The sequence below is a fragment of the Microcebus murinus genome, chromosome 6, assembly GCF_040939455.1.
Source record: "Microcebus murinus isolate Inina chromosome 6, M.murinus_Inina_mat1.0, whole genome shotgun sequence".
In the NCBI taxonomy this organism is placed as follows: domain Eukaryota; kingdom Metazoa; phylum Chordata; class Mammalia; order Primates; family Cheirogaleidae; genus Microcebus; species Microcebus murinus.
In genome coordinates this window covers 99689291-99717285 of record NC_134109.1, presented here as the reverse complement: position 1 = coordinate 99717285, position 27995 = coordinate 99689291, and the positions used below count along the sequence as shown (strand labels likewise).

The window sequence follows — 27995 nt, the reverse complement described above, 5'->3', positions numbered from 1 at the left end:
AAATACCAAGATGAGAAAGATAGTTGGTGGTTAAGGTTATTAGAACAGATTAAGTTTGGGGGAAAAAGGTAGTATTTGAATTAGTACCTGAAGAAAGTGTAGGATTTATTAGGTGGAGAAGAATGGGTGGGCATTCCAGAGGGCAGCAGCATGAACAAGGGTACAGAGGTAGGAGTGAACAATGGAGTGATGGTAGGGATTGGGTAGGGGCTGCCTGCCTATTAAGCGCAGAGACAGCTGAGGAACATGGGGTGGTAATATTTGATAGGTGGAGGGGACAGTTGATTGTGAGCCTTAAGCAGAGTAAGGGATTTTAAGTCTAGGGAGCTATATCAGTCAGAGTCCCTGGAAGAAAATAAACAGATTAGTTGTAGAGATTTGGGTAGGGTTAAGGAAAGCAGCAGGGGATTGTGAAGTTCCCAAGGCCTAACACTATTGGAAAGCAATTAATATACTTTTAAGCCGGAGGGCGCAAGAAGAAGGAACACTGGAGACTGATGAGAGCTGGAACAATGGAAGCTGAGCTAGTAGTTAGGACCTGTGGTCCCAAGGAAAGGGCTCTGTGATGTGGGAAGGGTGCCAGAGAAACAAAGACTCCAGTTTCCTTTTTTTTGAGATAGAGTCTTACTCTGTCACTCAGGCTAAAATGCAGTGGCTTTTTCATCATAGTTCACTGCAGCCTCAAATTTCTGGGCTTAAGTGATCCTCCTGCCTCAACTTTCTGAGTAGCTGGGACTATAGGTGTGTGCTATCACACCCAGCTACTTTTATGTATTTTATGTAGAGTCATGGTCTCCCCATGTTGCTTAGGCTGGTCTCGAACTCTTGGCCTCAAGCTATCCTCCTACCTTGGTCTCTCAAAGTGCTAGAATTACAAATGTGAGCCACCACACCTGCCTAATTTTTTGAAAAAAATTTTTGGTAGAGATGAGGTCTTGCTGTATTGCCCAGGCTGGTCTGTAACTCCTAGCCTCAAGTGGTCCTCCTGCCTTGGCCTTCCAAAGTGCTAGGATTACAGGTGTGAACCACTGCACCTAGTCCCCAGTTTCCTTTTCTTCTCTTCCTCCCATTTCCTCCTACCAGTGTTTCTCAATGGCCTAATGTAACTGGAAGTAAGAAGAGATCTTGGGTAGTGTAATCCTACAGCTCAACCTCAAAGGGTGCAAAGCGCAGAGCATGGAAGGATAGAGAATAGATTTGATTTGGGGAGGTTGAGGGCAGATGGAGAATGCCTAGTCCAGGACCCATTTTAAATTATTGTAAATTTGTAACATAGGAGAGTGTTATAATGAAATGCTCTTGTAGAAAGATTTGGTTTAGTGAATTTTGAATCTTTTTTTAAAAAAAAAAACTCTTCAGGCAAAGTTTCAACTTAAAAAAGGGCAGAATGCAATTTATTATCTGATTTATCCTTATAGTCCCCACTGTGGCTAATTTTATTATTTTTCTGTAGACTAGTTAGACCAGAATTATTAGTTCATCTTCCACGGAGTTCCTAAGCCCTTGCAGTGCAAAAGGTGGGGTGCTAGTGGCTGAAAGGGACAAAAGAGTAGGACAGAGTACCAGCCTTGAAAAGCTTGAGTCTGATTGTAGGGTGAGCAGGGAAGTGTTGATGCAGACAAGTACACAAATTATAACAAATCAGGCAGAATCTGATAAATATCATCTGTGTGTGAGCAAAAGTGTTAAGAGAATTAGATGAGGAAGTGATCAAATCTGTATTGGTGAGTGTAGGGTGATTATAACATGAAAGACTTTGTAGAGGAAGTCACCTCTGAGATAGGCCTTTGAAGGAGAAATATGGATTTTGACAGGTAAAGGTTAGGTAGATGAGGACTTCTCAGTGACAGGGAATAGCATGAACAAAGGCACAGAGGTAGAATGTTTGATTTGTTAAAGATTAGGACGTGTTTAGGGTAGGTGTGGGAGATGAATTTGAAGGGCCAACGTGGCTCCCTTTGTATAGACTTAAATCCACAATAATGGCTTGTATTCAATTTTACAGGAAATGGAGAGTCATCAACTTTTTATAGCTGGGCAATGATGTAATTGGTTAGAACTAAGCTTTAAAAGGATTAGTCTACAGAAGTAGGTTGGATGCGCTGGATTGGGAAGACTCCTTAGGAGCCCATGGTAGTTTCCCAAGGCAGGTTATGAGTGCTAAAGCATATTGGGGACAGTGGGAATGTGTAAAAGAGGCTGGGATATAAAGAAAAGGCCTGAGTCAAAGAAAACTCTACTGTTCTGACCGTGGGTACCTAAGAATGATATATCAGAAGGAGCTGGTTGTAAGGATGTAGAAGGGAGAGTAGGTAAGCATTAGGAGGTTGGGCAGCTGGAAGAGATGGTTAAGAAAGAAGTTAATTTTGGATGTAGTGAATTAGGGGTGGGAAGCAAAGACATGGTCATGTCACCAAGCATTTGGAAATGCGAGACTTGTGTCCTGCAGAAATGCTGATGAGATGTGTAGATTTGGTAGATATCTGTGTAGTGATGATGAATTAGCTGTGGGAATGAACAAGAAATGGTTTATATACAGAAACAAAATGAGAGTGAGTGAGAGAAAATACTGAGAAGAAAAAGAGGAGGTTCCAGAACTCCTGGGAATACCAGCATTATGTGGACAAGAGGAGGAAGAGTCTGCAGGTCATTGGGTTTGTTTGTTTTTTTGTCAGCTTTGATGTAGTATAATTAACATACAATAAAATTCACTGTTTTAAGTGAACAGTTTGACAAATGTGTACAATCGTGTAACTACCACCACAATTATGATACAGTCCATTTTCATCATCCCTAAAAGTTTCCTTGTGGCTCTTTGCTGTTAATCTTCTCCATTTTTTCCCTTGCTACTGACAACAGCTGATATACTTTCTATCACTATAGTTTTGTTTCTTCTAGAATTTCTTATATATGGAAGCGTAAGCGTATAATCTTTTGTGTCTGGCTTATTTGACTTAGCATAATGCTTTTGAGATGCATCCATCCATGTCATTGCTTGTATCAGTACTTCGTTCCTTTTTATTATTGAGTAGTATGCCAGTGTATGATTATACTATTATAATTTACCTATCCACTCTTCAGTTGATAACATTTGAGTTTTCAGTTTTTGGCTATTATGAATTATGAATAAAGCTGCTATGAATATTCATGTGTAAGTCATCTGTTCTCATTTTTCTAGGCAAATACCTGAAGGAGAATTGTTGCATATATGGTTAAGTACAGTAAGTGTTCATAATAAACTGCTAAACAGTTTCCCATTTTATATTTCTACCAACAGTATGTGAGTGTTCTGGTTGCTCATCCTCACCAGTACTTGATATTGTCTGTATCTTTAAATTTAGCCATTTTAGTGGGTTTGTAATAGTATCTTATTGTTGTTTTAATTTGCATTTCCTTGATGACTAATGATGTTGAACATCTTCTTATGTGCTTATTTGTCCATTTAATATATCTTTGGTGAAGTATCTGTTTGAATATTTTGCTCATTTAAAAAATTGAGTTTTCTTATGATTGAGTTATAAAGGTTCTTTTTATATATTCTTGATGCAAGTCCTTTATTGCTGCGATCCCCAACCCCAGGCCATGGACAGGTACAAGTATGTGGCCTGTTAGAAACCTGGCCACACAGCAGGAGGTGAGCAGCAGGCCAGCGAGCGAAGCTTCATATGTATTTACAGCTGCTCCCCATCACTTGCATCACCTCATAGACTCTGCCTCTTGTCAGATCATTGGGGGCATTAGATTCTGATAGGAGCATGAACTCTACTGGAAACTGCACACATGAGAGATCTAGGTTTCATGCTCGTCATAAGAATCTAATGCCTGATGATCTGAGTTGGTCAATTGGAGCTGAGGTAGTGATGCTAGCTCTGGGGAGCAGCTGCAAATACAGATTATCATTAGCAGAGAGGTTTGACTGCACAATGAATGTAATGTGGTCGAATCATCCCCAAACCAGCCCCTCCCCCAATCTATGTAAAGACTGTCTTTCAGGAAACCAGTCCCTGGTGCCAAAAAGGTTGGAGACTGCTGCTTTATTGGATATATGTTTTGCAAATAGTTTCTTTCAGTTTGGGGCTTGCCTTTTCATTTTCTTAACTGTGCTTTTTGAAGGACTGAAGTTTTTAATTTGGATCAAGTCCAGTTTATCAATTTTTTTGTGTCTTATTTAACTAACCCTGGCTTGCTAAGATTTTTCTCCTATGTTTTCTTCCAGAGATTTTTTTTTTTTAGTTTTAGCTGTTACATTTAAGTCTGTGAACCAATTTGAGTTGATTTTTGTATATGGTATGAAATTAGACTCAAGGTTCATTTTTTTTCCATATGCATATTCAATTGTTCCAGCACCTTTTGTTGAAAAGTTTATCTTTTCCCCATTAAACTTGGCACCTTAGATAAAAAACAATTGGACATAGATGTATGAGTCTATTTCTGGCTTCTCAGTTCTTTTCTCTTGATCCGTCTTGATACAGATGCCATATACTATCTGGATGCCAATATCACATGTTTGATTACTGTAGCTTTATAATAAGCCTTAAAGTCTGATAATGTAAGTTCTCCAGCTTTGTTCTCACTTGATTTTAGCCAAAAGGCTGAGGAGCAATTCCAACTTTGTTCTCTATCAGAATTGTTTTACTACTTTCAGTCCTTTGCCTTTGTGTCTTACAAGTTTCTGATGACTGAAAAATGTTTTGTTTTGCTTTGTTTTGTTTTTTGTTACCTGATTGAGGTAATTTAATGATCTTGAGAGAGTGGTTAGGAGGAACATATTTTATCTTAGCAACAGGATTCTAAGAATGAACTGAATTGGCAGTTGATTCATTCACATCTTCTGAGGTTTTAATTTTTAAAATGTTAGCATGATACATAACATGTATCATGTGAAACCACCATGATGATGATAAGAAGCAGCGTGATTTAGTGGTTAAGAGGTCAGATGTCAGACTGCTCTGGTTTTAATCTGACTTTACCAATTGCTGGCAGTGTGACCTTGAGCAAACTTTTTAGGCTAGGAACTCGTAAGTATGAACAGGCTGTGAAAGAATTCTCCACACAGAAATTAGAATAGTTTTAAAGAAAGAAAGTTTATTTTACTTCCCAAAGGTGGGAAGGGTGAGACACAAGAGAAAGAAGTGTCCACCCGAAGGTATGGGGTTTGGGGTTTTTATTAAGAGTACAGGGGAATAAAAGTGATTACTATAAGCTGATAGCAGAAAGCAGCTGTGAAATGGCTGCATCTGTTTTTCCTATTTTTTTCCTCTTCTCTTGGAGGCTGGCTTATCAATCCTTAGAATGTGGTATGGGGAAAGCAGGAGCTGGGTAGAGTTTGCACCTCTGCTGTCTGCTCAGGGCTCTTCAGGCTGTTAAAACAGACTCTCAGATAAAACACTTTAAGCCATAGGTGTTTAATCAAACAAAGGGCAGTTATACTGTGATCTTTCCCTTCAAAGGGGCAATTATGTGCTGTGAGTTTTCTCCTTTTTTCTTTCTCTTAGTTTTTCTTCCTCTTAGTTTATTAGCAGGGCCACCTCTCTGTTCCTCCTTTTCATTTCCTGGCAAATGGGGATAATAAGAGTACCTAACTATTTTATGGAGTTGCTCTGAAGATTAAGTAAGATAATACATGTAAAGGGCTTAGCACATTTCCTGCCACATAGAAAGTGCTCAACGAATGTTAGCTGCTATTATTGTTTTGTTCACCTAGGGAATGCTAGAAAACTTCAGAATTTTATAAGCTGACTTGTAGGAAGTATTGTAAGAACTCACTTATAGGAACTCCTCTGCTCAAATTGTCAAAACTGTAATGGGGTTTCAGTCTAGGTCTGGTTGCTTGTGGCACAAAAATTCAGTTAGTGAGACAATGAGGATTGACAAGGAAGAAAGGATTTTTTTAATATGACAGATGTCTTGTGGGGAGAAACTGCCTTAGGTCTGTCTCTTTGACTAACTGAGATCATGGGCTTTTAAAGGAGGGGCTGTGAGGCAGGTCATGGTGTAACTAAAGGGGGTGCTATGTGCATTGAGTATAGGTTGTGGGGGTGGTGAATCTTGGCTTCAGGAAGTTTGCCTTAGGTCCTTTAGAATCTCAGCTCCTTTGTCATGCAGAAAATCTGCCATTTCTGGGCAGTAACTCAAAAAGTCAAGTAGTTAGTTAAAGGAGAGTGTTATAAAAAACATGTAGGGATCATTGAAATTTGTTCATAGAGCTGTTTACAAAATCTTTCAGCCTGTCTCATTTATTTCAGTTTTAGAAAGATAGTGGTAGTGATGATTAATTTTGTTTCTAGTTCCTAGGTAGTTTTCCAACCCTTTTTTACATTGGTGAATTTGGGTAATTTATGTTTGTAATTCAATTTGGATTTGTGCATTGGCCTAGGAGGGGAAAAAAGAAGAGTTGGCTTTTAGTAGTATAAATCATTACTGTTAATTAAAAAAGAAAAAAAAATAACAGCAGTTTTTCCTTTGCCAGTATTTAGCTGTTTCATCAAGATTTTGAATTGCTGGTTCTAGAATACAAATGAAAACCCATTAGTTTGATTCGATTTTGTCTGTAGTTCTTTACTTGCTGAATAAACACATCTGCTTCCAGGTTTATTTGACCAGTTCTCATTATTGATGTAGCAAAACAATTTGCCAGCAAACTCAGCAAATCTTTTTCTTCTTGTAAATGTACTTCCTTTCTAAATAGCAATAATAACAAAAACTTTTTCCTTATCAGGTGTTTAATCTTGTACAGCTAAACACTGATAATAATTTTTATGGTTTAATGAGTAAGAGTGCCAACATCAGTCAGTCAGCCCAATGAAGTCCTCTAGAAGGGAAGTTCATGTGGCAGGAGTGGGGAGAGCTGGACCACAGTATGCACTTACGTTTCAGTTGCAGAACTTTGCAAATGGACTCACTCTCCTGCACTTCCAGAAATATTCTTGATAAATGTCTTTATTGACATCTTTCTTTTATGATTCTCCAAGCATTGTGTGTGTGTGGGGGGGGTGTGGGTGTGGGTGTGGGTGGAGGGGGGAGCATGAGGTAGTAGATGATGAGTTCAGTTTTTTTTTTTTTTCTTTTTTTCAAGACAGAGTCTCACTCTGTTGCCCAGGCTAGAGTGCCATGGCATCAGCCTAGCTCACAGCAACCTCAAACTTCTGGGCTCAAGCAATCCTTCTGCCTCAGCCTCCTGAGTAGCTGGAACTATAGGCATGCCCGGCTAATTTTTTTCTATTTTTGGTAGAGATAGGGTCTTGTTCTTGCTCAGGCTGGTTTCGAACTCCTGACCTTGAGCGATCTGCCTGCCTCGGCCTCCCAGAATGCTAGGATTACAGGCGTGGGCCACTGCGCCTGGTCATGTTCAATTTTAAACATGTTGAATTTGAGATTCCTTTGGGACATCCAGGTGAGCATATCATGTTAGCAGTGGATAGTCAGGTCTGGAGCTCCTGGGAACTTTGGATTGGAATAATTAGCATATGAGAGGTAGGTAAAAGCCTTGGGAGTGGCTAGGATCCAAAAATTTATGTACATTAAGAGGAGACCGAAATGAACTGAAGATAGCCTTGTAGTATAGCTTGAAGTCTGGTAAATTGATGCCTCTCAATTTGTTCTTTTTGCTTAAGATTGATTTTGCCATACGGGGTCTTCCCTTGTTCCATACAAAGCATATAATAATTTTTTCTAGATCTGCGAAAAATGATGTTGGTATTTTAATAGGGATTACATTGAATCTTTAAATCACTTTGGGTAGTATAGACATTTTAACAATGTTGATTCTGCCGGCCCAAGAGCATGGTATGGTTTTCCTCTTGTTTAAGTCCTCTGCTATTTCCTTCCTCAGTGTTTTGTAGTTCTCCCTGTAGAGGCTTTTACCTCCTTAGTTAAATATATTCGTAGGTATTTTATTTTCTTTGTTGCTATTGTGAAGAGTATTGAGTCTTTGATTTGGTTCTCAGTCTGACTGTTGTTGGCGTCTAAGAATGCTACTGATTTCTGTACATTGATTTTGTGACCTGAAACTTCGCTGAATTTATCAATTTCAGTAGTCTCATGGCATTATCTTTGGGGTTTTCTAGATATAAGATCATACTATCAGCAAAGAGTGATAGTTTGACCTCTTCTGCCCCCATTTGGATGCCCTTGATTTCCTTCTCTTGTCTGATTGCTCTGGCTAGGACTTCCAGTATTATGTTGAATAGAAATGCTGGTAGAGGGCAACCTTATCTGGTTCCAGTTCCAAGTGGGAATGCTTTCAATTTTTCCCCATTCAGTATGATATTGGCTGTGGGTTTGTCATATATGGCTTTTTTCATTTTTAGGTAAGTCTTGTCTATGCCTATTTCGTTAAGCGTTCTTATCATAAAAGGGTGCTGAATTTTGTCGAATGCTTTTTCTCTGTCTATTGAGAGGATCATATGGTCTTTGTTTTTCCTTCTCTTTTTGTGGTGAATTACATTTATAGATTTGCGTATGTTGAACCATCCCTGAATCTCTGGGAGGAAGCCCACTTGGTTGTGATGGATTATTTTTTTGATAATAACCTGAATTTGGTTTGCTAGGATTTTGTTGATTTTTGCATCTATATTCATAAGAGATATTGGTCTGTAGTTTTCTTTTTTTGTTGTATCCTTTCCTGGTTTTCATAACAGGGTGATGTTGGCTTCATAAAACGTGTTGGAGAGGATTCCTTCCTTCTCGATGTTGTGGAATAATTTCTGTAGGATAGGCACCAGTTCTTCTTTGTAGATCGGGTAAAATTTGGGTGTGAAACCATCTAATCTGGGACTTTTCTTTGTAGGAAGGTTTTTTATTGCTGCTTCAATTTTGGTACTTGATATTGGTTCTGTTCAGGAATTCTGTTTCTTCCTGATTGAGCCTAGGGAGGCTGTGTGTTTCTAAGAATTTATCCATTTCCTCCACATTTTCAAGTTTATGTATATAGAGGTTTTTAGAGTATTCATAGATAATATTTTGTATTTCCATGGTATCAGTTGTAATTTCTCCTTTTTCATTCCTGATGGAGCTTATTAGAGTCCTTTATTCCCTGCTTCGGGTTAATCTAGCAAAAGGCTAGATTTTGTTTATTTTTTCAAAGAACCAACTTTTTGTTTTATTAATCTTCCCTGTAATTTTTTTGTTATCAATTTCATTTACTTTTGCTCTGATCTTTCTTATTTCTTTTCTTCTGCTGGGTTTGGGGTTCATTTGGTCACCCTTTTCTAGCTCTTTGAGACAATTAATTTATTAGATTGTTGATTTATGATCTTTCTGTCTTTTGGATGTAGGTGGTTATGGATATAAATTTTCCTCTCAGGACTGCTTTAGCTGTATCCCACATATTTTGATAACTTTTGTCTCCTTTATCATTTAGTTCAAAGAATCTTTTGATTTCCATCTTTATTTCCTCCTTACCACCATAATCATTCAGCAGAAAGTTGTTTAGTTTCCATGACTTTGTGTAGAGATGAGAGTTTCTGTTGGAGTTGGTTTCTAATTTTATTTCACTATGGTCTGAGAAGATACATGGTATAATTTCTGTTTTTTTAAATTTGTTGAAACATGATGTGTGGCCTAGGATATGATCAGTCTTAGAGAATGTCCCATGAGCTGATGAGAAAAACATATATTCAATGGTTTTTGGGTAGAATGTTCTATAAATGTCAGGCCAATTTGTTCTAGAGTTCTGTTTAAGTACATTGTTTGTTTATTTTCTATTTGAAGGATCTGTCGCCTATTCTGACTGAGGGGTGTTAAAGTTCCCAGCTCTTACAGTGTTGCTGTTTATCATTTTGTTTAGATCAAGTAGGATTTGCTTTATAAATCTGGGTGTACCCAGATTCTGGGAGTTAGGTACATAAATATTTAGAACTGTTTTGTCTTCTCGTTGAATTGTAACCTTCACCATTAGTGACCGTCTTTGTCTTTCAGTAGTTTTTTTGATTTGAAGACTAAGTTATCTGAAGTCAGAACTGCTACGCCAGCTTTCTTATGACTTCTGTTTGCATGAAATATTGTTTTCCATCCCTTCATCTTGAGTCTGAGTGCATCCTTGTGGGTTAGACACTTGGCTTGTATATATTTATCCATTCAGCCAGCCTATGTCTCTTTAGTGGGCAGTTCAAGCCATTCACATTTTTTGAAAGAATTGGTAAGTGGGGCAAATACTGTTCATCCTGTTGAGTTGACTTTGTTGCTTTGTTTTCTTTCTTGAACCTTTAGCTTTTGGATGATTTTACACTGGTGAGTGTTTATTGTGCTGATCCGTGTATAACACTGTTCTGTAAGTACTTCCTAAAGGGCAGATCTTGTCTTGATGAATTCCCTCAGTCTTTGCTTGTCTGAGAAGGTCTTTATTTTTCCTTCGTATGAGAAAGTTAGTTTTGCAGGGTACAAGATTCTAGGTTGGGCATTATTCTGCTTGAGAAGAGTGAGAATGGGGCACCAGTCTCTTCTGGCTTGTAAGGTCTCAGTTGAGAAGTCTGCAGTTAGTCTGATGGATTTTCCTTTGCAGGTTACCTGCTTCTTTTGCGTTGCAGCTCATAGGAGGACCTCTTTTGTGATTATTTTGGCCAGTTGATGTACTATGTTGTTCTTTGAACCTCTCTCTGCTAATCATAATTATTTTGAAAAGCACCATCCCCACATCTTTGACAGATCTTCTTGCAGTGATGATTCATCTTTCTGTTTTGTGAAATGTGTCATCAGAATATATGAAAAGGTTGTGTTTGTCATATATAGATTTTTTTTTTTGAGACGGAGTCTCATTCTGTTGCCTGGGCTAGAGTGCCGTGGCGTCAGCCTGCCTCAAACTCCTGGGCTCAAGTGATCCTACTACCTCAGCCTCCCAAGTAGCTGGGACTACAGGCATGTGCCACCATTGCCTGGCTAATTTTTTCTATATATTTTTAGTTGTCCAGCTGATTTCTTTTCTCTTCTCTTTTCTTTTCTTTTCTTTTCTTTTCTTTTCTTTTCTTTTCTTTTCTTTTCTTTTCTTTTCTTTTCTTTTCTTTTCTTTTCTTTTCTTTTCTTTTCTTTTCTTTTTCCCTTTTTCCTTTTTCCTTTTCCCTTCCTTTCCTTTCCGACAGGCTCTTGCTCTTGCTCAGGCTGGTTTCGAATTCCTTACCATGAGCGATCTGCCTGCCTCGGCCTCCCAGAGTGCTAGTATTACATGTCATATACAGATATAATACAGATTGAGTGTCTCTAATGAAATAATACAGATTGAGTGTCTCTAATGAAAATGAAATGAAATTCCTGAAATCCTCACTGAAAATCCAAAATCTGAAATGCTTCAAAATCTGAATCTGTTTGAATGCTGATATGATATTCAAAGGAAATATTCACTGGGGCACTTTGGATTAGGGATATTCAGTTGGTAAGTATATAATGCAAATATTCCAAAATCTGAAAAAAAATCTCAAATTTGAAATACTTCTGGTCTCAAGCATTTTGGATAAGGGATAGTCAACCTGTACATAAACAAAATGACAAGTTATAAATAAAGCTCTCAGGATATCTGGGGTAGAAGGCTGATGGATATGTCATCTGCAGAGTATTTGTCCACAAACTGTAGATTTCTATATGCCTGAGGAAAGGAGCACCCATTAAACCTAATTTATTTAATTTTTATTTTCTAAAACTTCTATGTTCTAGTTAGAAGCAAGATAGATACAATCAACCCTTTAAAAAATTTTTAGTTTTTTATTGTTAAAGTGATGTTTATAAAAACAAGCCTTCTATGAAGATATCTTTGAATTTTTATATATCCTAAATTAAGATGATAATGGGATAGGGATTATATTAATAAGTTTTGGGTCATAATTGAAAACAATGTGGTCATACAAACTTTTTTTTTGTTTTCTTGAGAAAAATTTGACTGAAGAAAGGTACAGAGAATTAAAAAAACCCTCCTTTATTCTACCATTATTTAATAAATGTTAAAAGTTTGTCATGCTTATATAACCATTTTTAAAATAAAAAATAAATAGAAGCTTTATACACAAAGTTGATGTCCTCTTTGATAACTGCCAACCCTCTATGCAATCACTATCATGAGTTTGGGTGTCTATCATTCTAGTTAATAAAATGCTTTTATATACATGTCCCTTAAATCTATAACTAATATATTGTAGGAATAGCAATAATAAAATAATGATTCTAATAGCAGCTTATATTTATTGAATGTGTACTACATTCGAGGCAGTAATTCTAAGAACTTTATATGTGCTGTTTCATTTAACCCAAATGACAACTGTAAAAGTTCTCTTATTATCTACCATTTTACAGATAAGGAAATTGAGTCATGGAGAAATTAAGGAACGTGCCTCAGTCAATAGCCAATAAGTGGTGTAACCTAGATTCAAACCTAGCCATTTTGATAGATTTTGGGGCTCTTCCTTTTAACTTATGTCGTATAGCCTATCTAGTATTATTTCTTTGTTTGTTTCCTAAACACTAAATATTGTTTTGAACATTAAAAAATTATATTGTTTTTGTTGATTTGTGTGTATTGATTTCTTTATAGTATATATAGTATAAACTTTATACTTTGGCATCATGAATATACCACATTTTAGTTATTTCTTCCCTGTTGGTGAATATGTAGATTGTTTTCCTATTATACAGAACGTGCAATGCACATCCTTATACATGCACACATTGGGGTGTACACATTGTACATTGTACACATTGGGATGTACACATTGGGATGTAGAATAGCACACATTGGGATGTAGAATATATGTACACATTGGGATTTGTACACATTGGGATATAGAATATATGCATTCATTTCGAATAGTACTTTTATGACATGCTACATTAATCGTATGCTAAATTCCTATATGTACTTGTATCTCCTTCTGAACTCTCAGTTCTTTCTATTTATTAATATATTGTCTAATGTAACCTGTCTATTCTTGTGTCAGAACCACATTGTTTTAGTTATTCTGGAATTATACTTTTTAAACATCTGGTAAGCTAGGACTTTTCTAAGTTTTTAATTTTTTTGAAAGGATTTTTTTTTGCAGTTCCTGTGTATTTAATTTTATATATTTTAAGAATATTTTATCAAGTCTAGATTGATTTTTGGTTGATATTCAGTTGGTTTTATATAGTAACTGAAGAATTGACTCCCTAAAATGTGATTCTTCTCAACAAGAGCATTGCTTGGCTCTCCATTTTTTAAGAGTCTCTTTGTTCTCTAGTAGGATTTTACAGTTATTTTAAAGTAAAATTTATGCACATTTCTTGTTCACGTTATTCCTAGGAATTTTATGTTCTTTGTTGCAACTCTAAATGGAATTTTATTTTGCTTTATACATAATTCCTGGTTATTGTAGTTGCTTAAAAATACTTTTGAGTTTTGATTTTTATTTATTCTGCTGCTACCTTACTGTGCTTATTTCTAATATTTAGCTAGATTCTTCTGATGAGTTTTCTAGTTATTCAGTATTACCTGTAAATAGAAAAATTTCTAGACTATATAACCTTTCTTTTTTTTTGAAACAGTGTCTCTCTCTGTTGCCCCAGCTAGAGTGCTATGTCATCAGCCTAGCTGACAACAACCTTAAACTCCTGGGCTCTAGCAATCCTTCTGCCTCAGCCTCCTGAGTAGCTGGGCCTACAGGCATGTACCACTATGCCTGCTTAATTTTTCCTATATATTTCTATCTGGTAAATTAATTTCTTTCTATTCTTAGTAGAGATGGGGTCTCACTCTTGCTCAGGCTGGCCTCGAACTCCTGACCTTGAGCAATCTGCCTGCCTCAGCCTCTCAGAGTGCTAGGATTACAGGCATGAGCCACCGTGCCTGGCAGAGAATATATAACTTTTGCTGTTCAATTTTATTATCAATAATAGTGGTGAAAAATTGGCTCTCTTATTGTCTATTAATAGAGCCAAGACTTCTAATGGTTTTTGTTTTGTGATACATAATTTTAAATCATTTTAACAAAAGAAAATTTTATTTCTGCTTTATTGGAGTTTTTATTAGGAATGAACGTTGTATTTTTATCAAGTGCCTTTTTAACATTTCTCAAAATAACATGGATTTTGTAAATAATAATACGTTTGCTTAGGTTGAGCTATCATTATATCTTGGTATGAGCCCTGTTCCCATCTGGTGTGTTAACCTTTTAATGTACTTTTTCATTTTGCTTGCTGATGTTTTTAACTGTGGATTTTTACAACCTTTACGTCATAGTATTACAAGTGTAATACTATGTGCTTTTTGTGCTTTGTTGAGTTTTGGTATTGTTACTTTATTGACTATTCAAAAAGGGCTGCGATTCTTTCCTCTATGTCCTAAGACTTTTAAGGTAGCTTAGGAATTGTCTGTTTCTTGAAGGTATGGTTAGAATTCTTCCTTAAAACAATCAGAGCTTGATTTTGTTGCTGCTTTTAGGTTCTTTGATTCTCATTACTGATTTATTTTAGTAGTATCCTAATGATATTAGCCCAGCTCTCAAATTTATAATAATTAACTATCAAATCAATTTCCTTGAAATGCATTCTTCATTGAGGGCATAATATAAGGTACCAGATACTGTGCTAGGTGCAGATATCAGTTTTGCTCCCCAAATCATCAATTTTGGTTTCTCATAGATTATAGAAGTAAAACCTAACTAATTGGATCATTAAAATTTTTTCCACATTCTGAACAGAATCTTCATTTTCCTATAATTTTTTGTGAACATCTTTATGTTTTCTAGCTATTTTGATCCACTTTCTATTCTGATCCACTTTCTATTCTTTAAACACACTTGAACTTTCTTTCCTTTGAATTCAGAGTTTGATGAACCTGACATGATATCCTATACTTTTTTTTTTTTAAGAGATGGTGTCTTGCTATGCTGCTCAGACTGGAGTACAGTGGTGATCATAGTGTACTACAACCTCAAATTCCTGGGCTGATCCTCTTGCCTTAGCTTCTTTTTTTTTTTTTTTTGAGACAGAGTCTCACTTTGTTGTCCAGGCTAAAGTGAGTACCATGGTGTCAGTCTAACTCACAGCAACCTCAAACTCCTGGGCTCAAGCATCAAGCAATCCTACTGCCTCAGCCTCCCGAGTAGCTGGGACTACAGGCATGCGCCACCATGCCCGGCTAATTTTTTCTGTATATATCAGTTGGCCAATTAATTTCTTTCTATTTATGGTAGAGACGGGGTCTCGCTCTTGTTTAGGCTAGTTTTAAACTCCTGACCTCGAGCAATCCGCCCGCCTCGGCCTCCCAGATTGCTGGGATTACAGGCATGAGCCACCGCGCCTGGCCATACCTTAGCTTCTTAAGTAGTTGGAGTTACAGGCATGTGTGACTGTGACTGGCTCTATAATGTTTTTTGACCCATTTAAGTTATTCTCAATGTACAGAACATTTTTTTTTTATGTATTTGTCCACCATTGATTCTCTCTTCTTTTGGTAACATACCATAAGTTCGTTCTGGGGGAGCACTATCTGCCATATTCTTTTTTTATTAAATTTAATTTATTGGGCTGAAATTCACATTATATAATTAACCATTTTAAAGATTGCAATTCAATGGCCTTTGGTACTTTCACAGTATTGTACAACCCCCCTCTCTATTTCCAAAACATTGTCATTGTTCCAAAGTAAAACCCCTTACTCATTAAGCAATTCCTCCCTGTTCTCCTCTCTTCTCCAACCCCTGGCAACCACTAATCTACTTTCTGTGTCTATGCATTTGGCAATTCTAGACATTTCATATGAATAGAATTCATACAATATGTGGCCTTTTATGTCTGGCTTCAATTAGCATGTTTACAAGGCTCAGTTGTGTTGTAACATGTATCAGTATTTCATCCCTTATTATGGCTGAATAATATTCTACTAAATAATACCACATTTTGTTTATTCATGTATTTATTGATGGACATTTGGGTTATTTCCATTTTTTGGCTATTGTGAGTAATGCTTCTATGTATGTTCGTGTACAGGTTTTCATATGAACATATGTTTTGCTTTTCTCTTGGTTATAGATCTAGGAGTAGAATTACTGGCCATGTGGTAACTCTATTTTTAACTTTGTGAGAAACCCCCAAACTGTTTTCCACAGCTGTCTTTCCATTTCTTATTCATAATATTGAATATCTTTATGTTTTTTCTTAATTAGGTTAGCTGATGGTTTTCATTTTTTTCCACCAAAGAAACATCTCTCTGAGATTTAGATATCAATTGTATTGTTGTTGGATTTTTCTAGTTCACCAATTTCTATTATTTTTATTCTTTCTTGGTTTGTTTTATAATTTTGAATTGAATTATTAATTCATTCTTACCTAAAAATGAAATATTTAGGTCTTTGTATATTTCTTTGAGTTAGGTTTGGCTACATTCTGTTGATTTTGCTATATAATGCTTTTATATAATTTTCTAGATAATGTGCAATTCCTTTTTCCTCCTCTCTTTGCTTAAGAAACTATTTAGAAAAGAGTTGGTTTCCAAAAAATTTGGCTTTTTGCCTTGTTTTAGATTTCTTTTTTAATTTAAAAGTGGTTTTTAAAAATTTGTGTAGGTAAGGCTAGCTGCAGTGGCTCACACCTGTAATCTTAGCACTCTGGGAGGCCGAGGTGGGTGGATTGCTCGAGGTCAGGAGTTCAAAATCAGCCTGAGCAAGAGTGAGACCCCATCTCTACTAAAAATAGAAACAAATTAATTGGCCAACTAAAAATATATAGAAAAAAAAATTAGCCCAGCATGATGGTACATGCCTAGTCCCAGCTACTCGGGAGGCTGAGGTAGGAGGATCTCTTGAGCCCAGGAGTTTCAGGTTGCTGTGAGCTAGAGTGAGACTCTGTCTCAAAAAAAACCCCCAAAACCAAAAAAATTTGCATAGGTAATACATGTGCATATATGAAATTCAAAAGCTTATGCAGTGAAAATTAAATATCTTCCCTACTCCAATCCCAATAACCCAGTTACCTCCCCCAGAGGTAACTAGTGTTCCTAGTAACACCTCTGACTTATGTCAAAAGGTGTACACTGCCACCTAAATAAGTCATTCCCCAGAGATGGGACGGGGTACCCTCTTTTTTTGCAATATCTTATATCTGTACTTTCCTCCTTCCTGAAATCCTGATTCATCTTCCCTTGGTTGCTTCCTTTAAGCAGATTTTTAAAAAATTATCTGTTTTTTCTAGTTATTCTTGGCCAGAGCATTGATCCGTCCCAAGCTACTTTATCATACTTAGAAGAAATATCTGACTTAAATTTTAAAAGCTCTGCTTGCTTTGTTGGAATAGACTTTGTGGGATAAAGGTTGAAGGCAGGGAGACCAATAAAGAGGCTCCTTTAATGACCCATGAGATGATGGCTTGGATCAGGGTAGTAGCAATGGAGAGGGATAAATGGTTGGGTTCTGGACATATTTTGAAAATAGAGCTCACTAATTGCATTTGGAGTATAAGAGAGAGGGGAATCAATTATCACTCCTAAGGTTTTTGGCCCAAGAATCTAGAAGGATAAAATTGCCATTTATTGGGATAAGGAAATCTACAAGAGGAACAGCATTGGGGGGTGGTGGTGGTAGTGGTGGATTAGAAGTTTAGTTTTAGCTATGTTGAGTTTGAGATGCCTATTAGATACTCATGTGGAGAGGCCAAGTGGGCAATTGTACATATGAGTTTGGAATTTAGGGAAAAGGTCTGGGTTGGAGATACAGGTTTGGGAGTCATCAGCGTATAGAACCTACTGTTATACTGACAGTGGGATCAGAACTTGAAGGGAAAAAAGTACATCTGAAGAAATCACTACTTTTTAAAATTGACGTTTTATTTTGGGATTTTAGATTTACAGAAAAGTTGCAAAGATGATACAGAGCTTCTGTATACATTTCACCCCATTATTCCTTAATGTTAACATCTTAGATAGCTATGGTACACTTATCAAAACTATAATACTGACTTTGGTACAGTGCAATGAACTAAGCTCCAGACTTCATTTGCATTTCACTAGTTTGAAATTACTAATTGTAATGAAAGACAGAAGTTTAGAAATATTTCATGAATCATTCATATATGTTTTTGACTTTTCTCTTTTGACTTTACAGAACTAATGGCTGAAGGATAAATCAACATGGCAACTATGGTTCCACCAGTGAAACTGAAATGGCTTGAGCACCTGAATAGCTCCTGGATTACAGAGGACAGTGAATCTATTGCTACAAGAGAGGGAGTTGCTATTCTGTATTCTAAACTGGTTAGCAATAAGGAAGTGATACCTTTGCCTCAACAAGTTTTATGCCTCAAAGGACCACAGTTGCCAGACTTTGAACGTGAGTCTCTTTCAAGTGATGAGCAGGACCACTATTTGGATGCCCTTCTTAGTAGCCAGCTAGCACTAGCAAAGATGGTATGTTCAGATTCTCCATTTGCTGGGGCACTTCGAAAACGACTGCTTGTACTCCAACGTGTCTTTTATGCACTTTCTAATAAATATCATGACAAAGGCAAAGTGAAACAGCAGCAGCATTCTCCGGAGAGCAGCTCTGGTTCAGCAGATGTCCATTCTGTTAGTGAACGTCCCCGATCAAGCACTGATGCACTTATAGAAATGGGTGTTCGAACTGGTCTGAGTTTATTATTTGCACTTCTAAGACAAAGTTGGATGATGCCTGTGTCAGGACCTGGTCTCAGTCTTTGCAACGACGTTATTCATACTGCAATTGAAGTTGTGAGCTCTTTGCCACCATTATCTTTAGCAAATGAAAGCAAGATTCCTCCTATGGGCTTGGACTGCTTATCACAAGTAACAACATTTCTTAAAGGAGTAACTATTCCTAATTCTGGGGCAGACACTTTAGGTCGTAGATTAGCTTCTGAGTTGCTGCTTGGCTTAGCAGCTCAGCGAGGTTCTTTGCGGTATCTTCTTGAATGGATAGAAATGGCGTTGGGGGCTTCAGCGGTTGTAAATACCATGGAGAAAAGCAAACTACTGTCAAGCCAGGAAGGAATGATCAGCTTTGACTGTTTTATGACTATATTAATGCAGATGAGGCGTTCTTTGGTACGTACTATAAATCTTAACTTTCAAATTCATAACAGTTTTTGGAAGTCAACCCAACTTTTAACCAATTGGTGATAATAGTGAATGACTTAAGACTTCTTTAGGTGATTATTAATTAAATATTTTGTATTTAATTACAAATCAATAATCTTTAGGTGATTATTAATTAAATATTTTGCATACTTTGAGTGAAGAAACTTCTGTATATGTTGATATATGGGGACAGACTAGCTGGTACAGTATTAAGACCATTGATGAGGAGTCGGGTTTGTAGCTTTAGTTTTATGGCTTCTTACATGAACTTGGGAAATTCATCTAATTTCTTTGTGTTTTAGTAAACTCATGTGAGGGATTTTGGCTGGTGAGTGTGGAGATCTTTTGAAAAATATCTCTATTTTCATCCTTTCCAATTTTTATTAAGCATTTAGCATATGCCAAGTATTAGTCTGGGTCCTGGGGGTAGTTTCTGCCTCCATGGTGCTAACAGCCTAGTAGGGAAATCAGACAATGAATATGTAATTTCAGGTAGTGAGAAGTTCTAACAAGAAAAATAAGGGAGAGAAAGGGAATAGAGAGTGATGGGGGCATAAAGAGTGATAGGCTCTGGACAAAAGATGGGAGGTGGAAGCTGTGCTATTTTAGTCAATGTGGTCAGAAAAGGACACCTTTGCGTTGATATTAGAGTAGCAACCTGGACGAATGGAAGTGATAAGCTAAGCAATGATCTGTGAAGAGTGTGTGTCAGAAGAGATTATTTGACTATCATAACCTTGGGTACCATGTTAAAGAATAAATAATAAAATGTAGCATAGTATGATCATTTTCAAGAATTTATAAAACTGAAATGTAATACCTTTGTGAAAATCAAGAATAAAAATTTGAATGTTAAAATGCAAATATAGAATATTAAGGCTCAAATACTTATAAGCTGACTTAATTTCAGTTAGGTTACATTGATCAGTCATTTTGGTGTCCTTTGTTACCAAATATCAATTAACAAATTTATTTAGTTAAAATAACTAAATATGCCACTTGTAAATTATGTGTGTATTTTTCAAGTCTTTTTCCCCCCAAATTAGTGGAAAGGTTTTGGACAGAAATGCTTCATTAAAAAAAATTATGTTAAATTTGTTTTCAAACTAGGGGCATTTAAGTTTTTACCTAGTTTACATTTTGCATTGGTGAATTGGAACTGAATGGTAAATATTGGGTCATTTTTTTACAATATTATTGTAGCTAAGTACTTAGAGATTTTAGGTCATAAGATTTATGAAAATGTGAATTTCTTAATGTTAAATAAAAGGAAAAGCATGCAGTACTTCATTTGGTATATGGAATGTTGACACATTGTGTCCTATGATCTTCACCCAAGGTGAGAACCTGCAGTCCAGGGATGCAATGATGTAAATAGGAAAGGCTTTAAGGAACAGTTGTGGGAGGCAATTAGGCCTTTGTGTTTTCTTATTTAGTATTAAAAAAAAAAAAATCCTCTTACTTGCACGTTTTTCTAATTTTGTTTTCTTAATACTTTTGGTAACGTTTTCTTACTCTACATTGCTTTCAAGTTTGTGATGTCATTTAATGGCCTAAAATAATATATCCATGATTACATGTTAATATTTCTGTGAGAAGTCACTTAATTTCTTGATTTCTGGGCTACTTGTTTTGCATTACCTTTGTTACAAAAAGATATTATTTATTGCATAATATAGTTGTATGATTATTTGTCCGTGATGTATTTACTTCCTGATCAAAATGCTAGATACTTTGAGTCAGAGGCCTCTTCCCTACCTTACCCTGTAAGGCCTTATCCCCAGGAAACTAGATTTCTTTTCTCAGTATCTGGTTAGCCTCCATTGTCTAGACTTGTGTGTATGCATATTTACTAATTGGCTGATAGTTGAATTTTTTTTTTTTTTTTTTTTTTGAGACAGGGTCTCGCTCTGTTGCTGAGGCTAGAGTGCAGTGTCATCATCATAGCTCATAGCAACCTCAAACTCTTGGGCTCAAAGATCCTCCTACTTCAGCCTCCTGAATAGCTGGGACTGTGGGTGCTTGCCACCATGCCCAACTAGTTTTTCTATTTTTTGTAGAGAGAGGGTCTCACTATGTTACTTAGGCTGGTCTCTAACTCCTGGCCTCAAGTGATCCTCCTGCCTCACCCTCTAAAAGTGCTGGGATTATAGGTGTGAGCTACAGTGCCCAGCCCATAATGTGTTTTAGTCTTTAATTAATCTATAATATCCCATCTCATTCCTTTTTTGACTTCTTTCATTTCCTACTCCCCAATACCTGGAGTAAGGGAGGAAGAGAACTAAACTCTATTGAGTGCCTACTACCTACCAGGTGCTTTATATGTACTATCTCATTCAATTATCATGTTAATCTGTGACACAGATATTATTTACCCTTATCTTAAAGATGAAGCAACTGTGGTAGTTAGCTTGAATTTACACATCTGTTGAACAAAGGAGCTGGAAATGTAATATGTACTCCTGATTTAAGTACTTTATTGGCCAGGTACTATGTTAAGTAATTTTTTACAGCTCTGAGTCTATCTGCAAAGCCCATTTTTTAAAATCACTACTATATGCAGTTTGTACCCTGCTTATGTTAAATTGATCAATTTTTTCCATGAAGGCCTACCTTAAAGTAGATCTAAAATATAATACATTTGTTTTATTGCTGGATTTCCTGTTTTCTCTCCACTTGGCCTCTTATTCCCAGACAAAATACCAAATACACCTAGTCAGGAGGTGCCTCCTTCCTTCCCCTCCAAGGCCATACCCTAAAATATAGCTCTTGGGACAAGGGGGGCCCAGAAAACTAAACTGTTTTCCTCAGAATTCTGAATCTATTTTGGGGAAGAATCTTGTGTGTTTGTTTCAGTTTGGCTCTCTCAAAGTCACCTCAGTCCTATTATTCAACTGAATTTTAATTAAATCTCAGATTCATTTTAGGAGAAAGGAATGTTTATTTAATTGAATTTTATATTTGTTATTCCCCTTGCACAGTAAGTGATAGAGACTGATGCTTTTGATCTCTAGAACCAGTATTTCTTACTCTTTACTGTTATTTGAAAACTCAGGAAATATATAGAGCTTCTCCTGGTATAGTAGACCCTAACTTGACCTAATCTTCCCTGTGTTAAGTCTCTCTACCCCTGAATAACTGGGACAGAACTTATCTCCAAGCTAGAAGTTAGAGGGAGAGACACCTAGCCATCGACTGAGTACCTGGCACAAAGCCTAACAAAACTTAAGTCTATAAATTATATTTATAATACTTTTGTGATTCTTCATCTCTGCTACCCACATGCATATAATTGTGTTTGAGTGGGACCTCAAGATACTCATTAATTTACATTTAAATAAAAGTAGAGATACAATTGTACATCTTCAAGTCTAAAAAATAAACAACCATATAAATGCCATTGACCTTTGATACCACTAGGTGTTTACTGAACACAGCGTACCAGATACTGTTGGGTACTGGGTTAAAAAGATGAATACGTTTTTAGGCAGCCCACAGTGTAATGAAAGAGGGATGCACAGACATTTGAATTGGTGATAATGGGCTGTATAGTAGAGGTCTGCACTGGGAGGAGGTGATGGGGCACAAGAAAGAGGGCTGGAGTGGAAGAGGCAGAAAATGAAGTTAGTTGAAAAGTAGAAGTTTGCCTGCAAACGTGAGGTATGTGAGTTGGGGGAGCTGGAGCAGTTCTCAGATGAGAAGACCAAAATTCACGAAGTGACTGAAGTGTGGGAGAAGAAGCCCCTGGATGTATAGAGTGGAATGGGATGAGATGAGATGAGGTTGCAGTTGAGGCAGGGCTCTGTATCCAATGCTATTGGGCTTTGAGACTTGATCCCATAAGCAATGGGGAGTCATTGAAGCAATTTTGAGTAAAAACAGCCAGAAGAAAAGGAAATGTACTCTATCCAGTCTTATGTCCTTATTTGAATGTCTTAAACAGACAAATGTCAGGGCAGGGAAAAGGTATATTATTTTGCATATGGTAGATACCTGAGGGTAACTGAATGAAGACCTATGAAACTACAAATTTATGTTATTTTAGTTTCCACTTTATTTTTGTATCATTGAACTTCCTATCATATTTAACAGTTTATGCAGTTATACATTTAATTGGGCTATATATTCCAAAATTTAGTTTCTTTAAAAATGCCCAGCATTAGTCCTGTTTTTATTTAATATTTTATATTATGCAGTATAAATATTATTTACTTAGTAAAAATAGTATGTTTACAAAACATACTAAGAATTCTGTGTAGAATGGATTTTAGAGGTGTCTTTACTCAAAAATCTGGAGTGGGCCAGGTATGGTGGCTCACATCTGTAATCCTGCACTTTGGGAGGCTGAGGTGGGAGGATCCCTTGAATTTAGGAGTTCGAGACTACCTTGAGCAAGAGTGAGACCCCGTCTCTACTAAAAATAGAAAAGCTTAGCTGGGCGTGGTGGCCAGCGCCTGTAGTCCCAGCTACTTGGGAGGCTGGGGCAAGAAGAGAATCGCTTGAGCCCAGGAGTTTGAGGTTGCTGTGAGCTGGGCTGATACCACTGCACTCTAGCCAGGGCAACGAAAGAAAAAGCTGTATCAGTCTCATCCTTAACTATCGACTTTTGGGAAGAAATCAAGAACAGTTATTACAGACATTGTTTGCAGGATGTTTTATTGGTTTGATATTCTTAAATTTAGCAAGAATTTATTAAAGGCTCCCGGTATTTTTTTTTCTATGTACACAGTGCAAAATAACAATCATTGTTACCAGTTTTGAGATCTTACTATGTTTAAGAAATGTGCTGAGCATATTTTACACAATTTATCTTCCCAACAGCCTTGACTGTTATGGGCATTATTTCTGTCTCAAGATGAGGTAACTTAACCCCTGTCACAGAGTCAGTAAATGGTGGAGCCTAGATTTAAATCCAAGTCTTTCATTGAAAACTCTATTCTGTTTTCAACATTTTCTTCCATACTGTAGAAAAGCATAAAAAAAGGATCATGATGGTCCTGGTGCCAGCTCCTAGAAAGGTAAAGTAGCCTACTTGTCATCTCCTTTTGGTTTGGTGATCACTAGAGGTGGCCTTTAAATAATGGAGTCATAGATTATAATTCCGTTTTTCCCAGAAATGCTTCACAGCCAATTATGAAATTTGGAGAAGTTAGGCCAAAGTATTTGCTGGTATAGCAACCAACACATTGTAAGTATAGGGACTAGTTATTTATTAACACTCAGCTTTTAGTATGATTCTATATCTACAAGTCTGGACCCTAAAGCCTTACTATTCAAAGTGTGAGCCTCAGACAGCAGCAGTGGCATCACCTGGGTGTTGTTAGAAAATCAGAAGGTAGCTGAATTTTTATTGTTTTTATTTAAAAGTAGTTTTTATTGTGCATTTTCCCCTAATATAGTTGATGTAAATTTCATGATTGTTTTATTTACTTGGTGGAATAGAAAGAGGGCAGATGAATATATAGTACAATTTTTAAAAAACCTGCAAACCTTTAGCATATTTTGAAACTTAAAAAATTTTAACTAAGCTTTATTATTATAAAAGCTACGTTTAAAAAACTGGGGGCATTTTGTTTGAAGATGTGGTCATTTGGGATTTGGTCCAAAATATTCATTTCTTTTATTACTTAGGAATCAAGTTCATTAAAATGGTTTGATTTAATAAAATCATAGCATCTTAGAGTTGGATGGGATCTTGTGGGGTATTTAGGTCAACCTTTCTTCCGCAGTAGGGGATATAATTTTCTATGGTGTATTTGCCAAGTCATTATCTAGAATGTAAATATTTTTATAAATAGTATCCTTTGAAATAAAAAGACACCAACAAAAAATTCAGTTACAGGATTGATAAATCATAGAAAGATGTGATGTGTGTCATCTAAAGATTTAAGGATAAGGAAATTTGAGGGGCAATGGATATTGAGTTCACTTTCTGATTTATCATTTTTTAATGGGGTAATGATTTCTTTTATTGGGTCTGACTGTGGAAGTAGGCATTAAGTCCCAGAGAGATGCTGTGATTCCTTAGCTGTGCTAGGAAAAAGATGCTTTGTTGCTAGTGTAGACAGATACATGAACTGATTTCTTGGGACCTTAGTTGTGCTGAAACTAAGGGAGGGACAGATTTTCTGCTACTTTGTTCAGACTCATGACAAGCTGGCTATTTTCTGCTTGTCTGTATGCTTGAGGGGGCAGGTGGGCAATGCAGGACCTGGGGAGTAGAGTATTTCCTGGGACTACATTTTACTGGATATTGGTCTCCCAAAGAGTATGTAACTGGCAAAATTCCACCTCCTTGACTGTTTCTGGATCCCTGTGACCCTTGGAATAAATCACTTTTTAATAAGATAATTAGTGAGGGATTGGTTGGTGCTTAATTTATCATTTGACTCAATAGCCGGGTCTTCTCTAACACTTCAATGTAAAAGTTGATTTCATGACCTAATGTTAAGATTTGTTCTCAATGCACATAACCATATAAACAATTCTTCAAATAGATGTTGTTTTTGTAAACCATTTAAGTGATTTTAATTCACATGTGTCTCTCTCCTTCTAACACTATATACTACAATGTTTTAATTATAGGGTTCATCTGCTGATCGGAGTCAGTGGAGAGAACCAACTAGAACATCTGATGGCTTGTGCTCGCTCTATGAGGCAGCATTATGTCTCTTTGAAGAGGTACGTAATAATCATGGCCTTTGTATTAAAAATGACTTTGTCTTAAAATGCTATGATATGTATTAATCCCTTGAAAATAATCCATTCAATCTCTGGAAAGGCTATACAAGAAAGTGTCACCAGTGGTTGTCTCTAGAGAGTGGTACGGGGGTGTCTAGAACTGGGTGGGGCCTTGGAGACATACATTACAGTGTATACACACTTTTATTTATTTTGAATTATGTATCATGTGCTGGTAACTTTAACTGGAAAACATTTTAAATTATGTATAACAGATAAAGACATACAAGCAAATGTATGGCTTAATGAATTATAATAAAATAAATATTCTTTTAATATGTATCCAGGTGAAGAAATAGGGTTTTACCAGCTACTGAAGAAACCCTTTCATGTTCTGATTGAAACCCCTTTTTGCCTCCCCAAAGTAACCACTATTCTGACTTTTAGGGTAATCACTTCCTTGCATTTCTTTCTAATGTGTCATTCAGATGTATATTCTTAGACACTATAGTTCAGTCTTGCCTATTTAAAAAAAGTAAAAATCTTTTAAATTTCTTTATCTATAGGTTACCCCTATATTTTTTTTCCTTCCATGTATTTATTATGAACCTAGGCTTTTTAGGCTGTAGAATTACCCATAGTCTGGGTTTTGCTGTTTGATTATTCAAAGTACAGTTCAATATCTTTCTTTGTCCTCTGTAATTCCTGTAAATTGGCACCTGGATCCAGAGGCTTGATTAGTCTCAGGTTTGAGTCCTTTGTCAAGACTATATACATGGAGTTGTATTCTTCCATCTGGTTGTCTGTCTTTGTGATGCTTAATGACTAGATCTATAATTTTTTTGTGGTTGGTTGCAAAATGGTGATGTTCTCTCATTTCTTTTTCATTTAGTTGGAATGTTTTTATGAAGAGATACTTCCCTTATTGACTTCCCTATATGACTCTTCTACAGTTAATATAGGAAAGGCAGAATAAATGCTTTATTCTCCCTACTTGCTTTTTATTCACTTTAATGCCTCATTGTCCTCAAAATTTGACTAATTAACTTCATTTAAAACATACCGTTATGAGCCCACAGATTTAAACCTATTTGAGTTTCAGTCCACTGAATTATCTGTAGTGAAGGTCATATTGTTTCATCTTTGGTTGTAGTCTCTTCAGGATGGTTCCTAAATTCTCTTGACATAAGCCTATTAATCTTTGGTAGCTTCCTTTCTATCTGATATATCACATTGTTTCTGGTTGATCTTGTTCATTTCTTGCTCCAGATATGGAATCGGCTAGCTATTTCTCCAAAAAAGGCCTGATTTCTTTTGTTGGAAAATGATATTTCAAGACTGCAATCAGAATGCTAGAGATGCTTATGGTTACTGAGATGATCTAACTCTTCTAGGCTTTTATAGCAGACAAAACTAGGAAGTGTGTGTGTATTTAAAGCCTAAAAAACCTCATGAATTCATACTGATACTTTCAAATTCAGAATTATAGAATTTTTACTTAACCTTTTCTGTATCACATTTATTTGTATCTTCTTTCTTCTATGCTGAGACTGTTGATTCACAAGGAGATACAGGGATGATAGTATTAGAATATCTCATTATTGCTAATTTGTTTTAATCACATGTTACATACACAGACAAATAGCAGTCCTAAAATAACAAGACATACTGCTGCTGTATGTTTACCGAAAACATTTTTTTTTGTGTATGCTCTCTTTTTTAATAATTGTATTATATCTACAAAAGCATATAGTCATTATATACTTTCTGCCTTTTAACTCTCATTTAGTATTAGTTCTATAAGTAACTATATATTTAATGTTCACTACCTACTAGTCTTGGTATCAATGTCTTTCTATTCTTTTTGATTGTCTCACACTCATTCTCTAGTAGATTTTTCAGTAAAGTCTCATTGAAACAAGATTCTCTGAGTTTTTAATTGCTGTACTTGTTATTCTTGAAAGTCACTTTTGAGAATATAAGGTCTTTTGTTCACATTTTCTTTTGTTGTATATCTTAAGTATGTTACTCTGGGTTCTTCTGGCATAAAATGTTGCTGTCAAAGTCTGAAGGTAACCTGATTTTCTTTCCTGTATGAGTCATATGCACCTTTTGCTAAGAAGCCCAAAGGATTTGTTTTCTTTAAAGATCAGTAATTTTACTATAATACATCTTGATATTATTCATTCTTGGTTGATATTCTTAGAGATGTGAGAATTCAATATGTAGTTTCAAATCTTTTTTATTTCAGGAAAATGTTCCTAAATTATAG

The 27995-nt window shown here is 36.2% G+C and overlaps 1 protein-coding gene across 12 annotated transcripts in view; it reads left to right on the top strand.

Moving 5' to 3' along the window:
• The window catches only part of HERC1 (HECT and RLD domain containing E3 ubiquitin protein ligase family member 1), a 217817-nt gene that overhangs the window by 22682 nt on the left and 167140 nt on the right, over positions 1 to 27995 (top strand). For all 12 annotated transcript variants that reach the window (XM_076004460.1, XM_076004459.1, XM_076004465.1 and 9 more), the window contains exons 2-3: positions 18054 to 19009; positions 25628 to 25723. In XM_076004460.1, the coding sequence (XP_075860575.1) occupies positions 18080 to 19009; positions 25628 to 25723 (1026 nt within the window). In that variant the 5' untranslated portion in view covers positions 18054 to 18079. The remainder of the gene's footprint in view (positions 1 to 18053; positions 19010 to 25627; positions 25724 to 27995) is intronic.